The following is a 7712-nucleotide window of genomic DNA, read 5'->3' as shown; positions in this document are numbered from 1 at the left end:
TACTAGCCAAAATGCCGCATGCGTGAAGCATGGTAAGCCTATATCGAACGAGCATATCTTAAGGAGGAAAGGAAGTCCAAACGGTGATAATTGAATGGTACGGAGTCGAAATATAGACATACAAAGGAGAAATACAATACTCCTTCCGTCTTATGTTATTTGTTCATTTTCTTTTTGACATGTCCCTTAAAAAATCGTAAATAAGAACGATACTTCGAAATAAATATTTTTAATAACGTTAGTATGGTACAAACAATTATAAGAGGAAGACAATAAAAGCTGTAACTGGACCCTCCGAAAATACCTCATTCAAAGTCATTTCTTTTCAACTGCACAAAGAGTCTCTTCTTCTCTCTATAATGGTGGTGGTCGCTATTATACGCCAGTAGATACAGTACGCACCAACAACTTCCATTTTCGTACACGCAGAGCTTCTATATATATCTTCTCTCATTCACATTTCCTACGTGAATGCCTAATACTTCACCATTCGCTTCGGATTTGGATTGGGTATTGAAATGGATCCACAAGCTTCCATGATGAACCACGCCGGAGGTTTTCAGTCTCCGCCGTTTAATTTATCTGAGATCTGGCAGTTTCCGATCAATGCAGGTGAAGGCGAGACGCCGTATAGTTTTCCGTCGTCTACGGCGGCGGCGCAGCAGAATGTGAGTGATGTTCCGAATAATGATCCCATGGTTCTAGACCGGAGAACAACTAATTACAGCGGCGGTGGTGGTGGTTCAGCTAGGAAGCGAAACGAGGATGATGAATCAGCTAAAGGAGTTTCCACTAGCGGCAATGGCTTGGTATTCTATCTAATTAACCTCAATTTTCTTCTGTTTAGCTGTATTAACTGCCTAAATGTTAGTTAATTATACTGTAGCTTGGTATTCTATCTTATTTATCTCAATTTTCTACTAATTTAGCTGTATTAACTGCCTAAATGTTTGTAAATTCTACTATAGCTTGGTTTTCTATCTTATTTACCTCAATTTTCTTCTATTAAGCTGTATTAACTGCCTAAACGTTTGTAAATTATATTGTAGCACGGTGTTCTATCTAATTTACCTCAATTTTCTACTAATTTTCTGTATTAACTGCCTAAATGCTAGTGAAATCTATTATAGCTTGGTATTCTATCGAATTACCTCATTTTCCTACTAAATTAGCTGTAGAAACTACTGTGATGTAAGTTAAATTCTAATGTACAGTTTGTTGATATTTATTTGCCATGAAGTCATGCTAGGCAATTTTAGTTTTGAGCTTATGTTATTTTCCTGATTGAGTCTATAAGTAGAGTAGTATAAAGCAAAACTGAAGATAACTTGAGAAGGCCGGGTAGAGTACATTGATTGATTGATTCTTTTTTCGTCGTTGTTGGTTTGTTCTCATTGTTCTCCCTAATTCTTGTTTATGAAGTACTTTCGAGGGGATTAGACATTTGATTATTCTCCAGTTTTAGAGAACCGGAATCTTCATTCAAAGTACAAAGTATTTGTCAGTATTGGGATGAAATGGGCTCGAACAGAATGGTGTATGTGGAGGATCCATTTGCAGATTCTAATTAGTGTGGATTGAAATTAGTTGGTTGTTTGGATGTGGAATCAAATATCTCATATTGAACCGTGCATTGTGAGAAATTGATTATTTTTTTCTGCCTTGTTAATTTTTGACTTCTAATATTAATTTGGTGATTTGAGCAGACTGAATCTGCTAGTAAGCGGATGAAGGTTACAAGATCAAATGAGAATTGCGAATCTAGAGGTGATGGGGAAGGGAATTCAGGGAAATCTGCAGAACAACCTGCAAAGCTTGCTGAACCACCAAAAGATTACATTCACGTGCGAGCAAGGAGGGGTCAAGCTACTGATAGTCACAGTCTAGCAGAAAGAGTAATTTGGCTAATTTATTCTCTTCTAAGTCAAGTGTCAATTTTAGACTTTGTTGTTGAAATAGCTTTGACATGATATGAAATGCTGGTTGTAGTTGAAAAATATGGTCTTGCTGATTGAACTTTTTGTTTTGCAGGCTAGAAGAGAGAAGATAAGTGAGAGGATGAAAGTCCTCCAAGATATAGTCCCTGGTTGTAATAAGGTGCGCTATTGCACCTTCCGTTTTCTTTTCACTGTTTAAAATCCGAAGTGCTTGATTTTCATCTGCTGTTTTTTTTCTGTTTTCTAATGGTACTTGATTAAATACTTTCTGTCTCTGACATCAAAACTTTGGGAGTGCCCACCTTTAGGCGAGATGACATAGTTTTTAGGTTCACTAGCAAAGCCTGCTCCCAATAGTGAACTTCAGACAAAGCCTCACAAATTTTTCTTTCAGTTTTTGTGGAAGTACTAATTGAGTGAAGGATAGAGTCCAACTTCCAACAGATAATGTTTCAAGTACACCGATTCTTCTAGAGAAGATTTAGCTTTAGCATTTTAGTGATGAATTACTTGTCAAGCAAAGCTCTTGTACCATGGTATTTTATTTTGACAAGTAAAGCCAACCCATGTAATTTTAGGTGTTTATTTTGTCGTTGAAAAGTAAAACACTTGTCCCATGCTATTATTTAGGTGGAACACTGGAACTTGTATTTCTTGCCTTTCTGGTTGACGTATTCAAATAAGAACCTGTCTGATCCAAAAATTATCAATTTTTGTTAATTTCTTGAAACTTGACCTTGTTTGAACTAATTTCTTTAACAAAAGCACATGGATTTCTTTGTATATTCCATGCCCACGCTCTTTAGTTGCTTACATATCAGACCATGCTCCTCTCATTTATGATAACAGCACAAGTGTAAGAATGTATAAACTGAGACAATCTATTCAAAACTAGATAGAATTGAGAAGATGCAATTGGAATTAGAAAGGAGGGGGAATAGATTAAAAAGAAAGAAAGAAAGAAAGAAAGGATTAATAGCAAATAATGAAAACAACTTATCATTCAGTTACAAACTAATAATCCAAGCGAGACAGGAATTGATTCTCATACATGGATTCTTACTAGGGAAGAATTCAAGAGGGTCCAATGAGGAGGTTTGGAAAATTCCATAAACTCACAAGGAGTATCTTTACATGATCAAAAACTAATGAACCAAAACCCTAAAGATAAACTATTTTTACTTACGGTTACACAAGACACAAATAATTAGCTTAATGTCCTTTAGCTACATCCTAATTGAAAAGCTCAGTCAGCCCAATTTGATATTTTGTGCTTCTTGACTCAAAGCTCTTGATTGCTGCATCCATGACCTTGATGATGAGTCTGGCATTTTGGGGAGTTATCACATTACTGACCAAACAATCCACAACTAGACCAACAAATGTTCCTACTTATAAAAAAATTTAGACCAATGGTGTTCCTTTGGTTACAGTATCTAGTCTAGTGAACCTAGAAATGTCTCAAAAGCAACTGGCTTTCACCACATTAATGTAGATGGGAAGGTGGAGATTCAAACTTCTTTGTTCATGATATACAACACAAAGGAGAAGAAGGCACAATGCTTGGAATGTTATTCCTCTTGGTTTGGTGTGGCCGTGTGGGTCATTTGGGAAGAGAAGAATAAGAGAGCTTTTGAAGGGGTCGAAATGAGCTTTGCTCAATTGAAGAGTAATCTCCCATCCCTTATTTTCTTTTGGAATACCCATGTAGTTCTTGTTTGTATAGAGGATTGAGTGTCTTTTGTAGAGAACCATATTTTGTAGGTTTCTCCTCTTTTGGTATATCACTTGTATACAGCCAAGTTGGCCTTGTTATTATCATAAAACTTTTACTTGATAAAAAAAAAAAGCTACCCATGAAAAATATATTGTAATAAATAAACATCTAAAGCTGAATTAATGTTTTTGGTTGAAATGAGATGGAGAAACTTAGTTTGATTGTTTTGGTTACAGGTTATTGGCAAAGCTCTTGTTCTTGATGAGATAATAAATTATATTCAATCATTACAACACCAGGTTGAGGTATGTTGCCCCCCCTCCCCCAGGAAAACAAAAAAAATGTATCAGCATCTGTCTTGTTTGCTGTTGGAGTGTTCTAATTGTGAGAATTTTGTGGTAATTCATGTTCTTGATTCTGCAGTTCTTATCGATGAAGCTTGAAGCGGTTAATTCAAAAATGCCAAGCATAGAAGGATATCCATCTAAAGATGTAAGTTTTGTATGAAGTCAGTCCTGTGGTTCATTCTGTACTAGGACACATCAATGACTAATTGGTAGTGTGACCACCTTGGTCATGTGTATCCTTTCTTAAACTGCACCATACCTTTTTTGTCGAAGCAACGTCAACTCAGTGCAGTCTCACCTACCTTCTTGCTTACTTGCATGTAGGGGTGATTCTGTGCCTAATTTGACATCTGTCCTTTTTCAGCAAATGGGTGGATAAATATGTACCTGGCAACCTTGATTATAGTACTTAACAGGCCACCTTTTTGGTCTTGGGGGAAATGAGTTGATTGTGCTGCATTCAGCAAGCTGTTCTTGTTTAATGTTTCGTCATTAGCACCTTGAAGTAATACTTGCTGGATAAACATTTTCATCACTACCATATATTTCTGAGACTTAGCTGAATATGTTTAGGACTGGTTTGAAGTTTATGGGCAAGCAAACGTACTTACTCTGATACAAAGATTTGTGGCCATGAACATTTTCTGATAAAATGACTGGTGGTGTACTCATTTCTTTGAATTTGATCCTTTATCCTGGATGTCTTTTATTTAAATCGCTTTAAACACTTTATCCATGTGGGATTGCCAATTTGTGTGGATCAGAGAAGGTTACGGGGAGCAGTGCATTGAACATTAGCTTCTGATAAAATAGTAAGATGTAAAGAAAAACCAAGTCAATAATTGTAAAGACAACTAGGCAAGGGGAGGAGTTCTATTCTTTGAGCTGAAAATGGAAAATATTAGTGAGATAACACAAAAATTTGTGCTTGGAGAAGTGTTTTCCTTCTCACATTTCAATTCTTACACGAAACAAATGACATTGTTTTAATTTTTCTAGTTCGGACAGCAGCCATTTGATACAAATGCTATGACATTCGGTTCACAAGCTACTAGGGAATATGCCAGGGGAACATCACCAGATTGGTTGCATATGCAGCTTGGTGGAGGATTTGAAAGAACAACATAAATCTGCATCAAAAGGTTAATAATAAGTTCATTGGGAGGTTCATGCCTTTGGCGATTGCCAGAACACATGGCCAGTCCAGGTTTCTTTGAAAGCTTATATCCAGTATCTTTATCAGGCACAAAATTGTTGAATGTCTATTACAGCTGATAGACAGACAACCACATTTTCCACTTCGTTCGTCTATCTTGTTATACTTGTGGAAGGCACCATATAAGTATTATTGTGAAAGTGCTTGTTTAATAATAGGTACAGAATTGGGTGTATCAATATGCTGAAGTTGTAGCTATACTAGCTTAATAAAGTGGTCTGTCTCGTCCTAAAACCATTAATAGATAGCATCAAGTCTTGTAAATAGGGAAAATCAGTGTTCCTGTGTTTCGATTGTTCACAACGAGTTATACCAAATGAATGATGCCTGTAAGTTGTTGGATCTTCAAGTTTCTAGCAATACCATTTAAAGATAGGGTAAACACAGATGAAAAAAACATCCACAACTCCTTAAACTTGGCAATTACTCTATTTGGATAAAGTGTTCTATTAAACACTTTTTGATTTAAAGTTTTAAATAAACTTTTGCGCTTGCTCTCAGGGTTTATTAGGGAGTTAAGTTAACCCCATAGAATGTCATTTTCTAAATTATACACATTAGTCTCAATTAGAACATGTATGAGATTTTACGATTTATTGAGGCTAATGCATATAATAAAGGAGGAGATATATTTTAAGTTATTAACTTATCTATGTAATTAGAGCCGTCAAAATGGGCTTAGCCCATGGGGCCGGCCCAACCCTACCTGTTATTGGGGTAGGGTTGGGATATGATTTTTCAAGCCCATTTAAAACTAGGGCTTATAAGCCCTGCCCATATAAGCCCCTGGCCCTTGAGGCTTGATCGGGGTTGGGTTGGGGTCGTTCCATGGGGCAAAACTTTTTATTCAAGAGTAATTTACAATAATCTCACTAGTAGATAATCTAATTATTTGAATACACGTTATGTTGTAATATTATGAATCTTCGTACCTAGATACATGTGTCGGAATTAGGTTAATTTGTTCTAGATACACTCTAATCAAAGTAGATTTGAATGTATCTAGCATACATATACAAATCTCGCCCCCTTGCCTCCCTCCCATCTTGCTTGTCACTCTCTTATCTCACTTGCATATCTAGTATGCGAGATACATGCTAATTACACTAAAGTTTTGCTAGTGTTATTGAAACAACACCATTGTTTGTCATATTTGATTTGAAAATCTTCTCATTTTCTTGATGTTATAGAATTACAAGTTTGAAAAGAAAAAAAAAAGGGCTGACCTGCCCCAGCCCTCGGCCCTTCTAGGGTTGGGTTGAGTTGAGCATTTTCAGGCCCTACCAAATGAAGGGCCAACCCGCCCTAGCCCTTCAAATTACTTGGCCCGTGAGGCTTGGGACCCGGTGGGGCAGGGCCGTCCCTTTTTGACAACTCTATATGTAATGAAACACTTGAGAGCACAGACAAAAAAAAAATAAAATCAAAATTTAAACTAATTTTATCATGTGTTCAAGTGCTTGAGTGAAATAAATTATACTCCCTCCGTCCCATTTTATATGTCATCTTTTTACTTTGCCCTTGCATTAAGAAATGATGTAACTTTACCTTTCTATCTTTATTTAATGTTTTCTTAAGTCAACTTTATTAATAAATGACAAGATTAATTAACTATTCTATCAAGGGTATAATAGGCAAAATATGACGATGTATGCATAAATTTTATAAAATGACAAGTATTGTGATACAACTATTTATAGAAAGAGATAACATATAAAATGAGACAGAGAGAGTAGTAGAATGTCTTAAATGAAATAAAAAAAATTAAAATAAGAAAAAATCCTTTCGGCCAAAATAATGGAATGGTGGCAAAAATTCTAAAGTATATTGCATTGCGTGGAAGGGTGGCAAAAATAAATGCATACCTTCGTCATAAACTATATTGCATTGCGTGGAAGGGTGGCAAAAATTCTAGTTTTTAGTGAGTCAACCATGAAAAATGGAAAAGGGTTGCGATATTTAAGAGTTGTTACCATTTTTAAGCCGTCACGGTGCCGATTTGTTGCTAATAATTTACCGCCTTGTTTATTTTTATTTGTTATTTATTTCTAAAATCAATTTTTATTTTTATTTATCACTTTTGGCATATAAAAAAAAGACAATAAATACTTGTTTTTCAAGATATCATTTAATATGAATAGTTTGATAAAATACTTATATCAATAGTTATTTTCTTAATGAGTGTGCCAAGTCAAAATGTGATAAGTAAAATTGAACGAAGGAGTATTTATTAAACTAATCTTATTAATTATGTTTTAATAATTTAAAATCTAAATTGATTTGTTTGATTTTTTTTATGTAGTTATTTAATATAAAAATATTAAAAGAAAATAATACAATTTTCTTTATTTGTTAGAATAATTAAATAAATCATTTATTTTTTTAATATAAAGCCAAGTAGAAATGAAAATTGACGACACCTTAACCAACACGATGATTACGATTAGAAAAAAGCCAATAACTGCTACGTACCAGAAAATTTCAACGGTCTTTCA

General features: G+C 35.0%; 1 protein-coding gene across 3 annotated transcripts; it reads left to right on the top strand.

Moving 5' to 3' along the window:
- The first annotated feature begins 257 nt into the window (after nucleotides 1–257).
- On the top strand, nucleotides 258–5699 carry LOC102587955 (transcription factor BPE). 3 transcript variants are annotated; one of them, XM_015313346.1, is made up of 6 exons: nucleotides 258–809; nucleotides 1707–1895; nucleotides 2032–2097; nucleotides 3891–3959; nucleotides 4078–4146; nucleotides 4366–4672. In XM_015313346.1, exons 1-6 carry the CDS (start codon nucleotides 519–521, stop codon nucleotides 4378–4380), a joined length of 699 nt encoding a protein of 232 aa, XP_015168832.1. In that variant the 5' UTR covers nucleotides 258–518; the 3' UTR covers nucleotides 4381–4672. The 3 variants fall into 3 exon arrangements, with proteins under 3 accessions (XP_015168832.1, XP_015168833.1, XP_006357229.1); XM_015313347.1 differs by having other exon boundaries at nucleotides 4326–4672; XM_006357167.2 differs by lacking the exon at nucleotides 4366–4672 and adding an exon at nucleotides 5001–5699 and having other exon boundaries at nucleotides 263–809.
- The last annotated feature ends 2013 nt before the right edge of the window (nucleotides 5700–7712 follow it).

This window comes from Solanum tuberosum, unplaced genomic scaffold, assembly GCF_000226075.1.
Source record: "Solanum tuberosum cultivar DM 1-3 516 R44 unplaced genomic scaffold, SolTub_3.0 scf00243, whole genome shotgun sequence".
Lineage (NCBI taxonomy): Eukaryota > Viridiplantae > Streptophyta > Magnoliopsida > Solanales > Solanaceae > Solanum > Solanum tuberosum.
The sequence above is the reverse complement of the archived record's forward strand: the minus strand, read 5'-3'. Positions and strand labels throughout refer to the sequence as shown.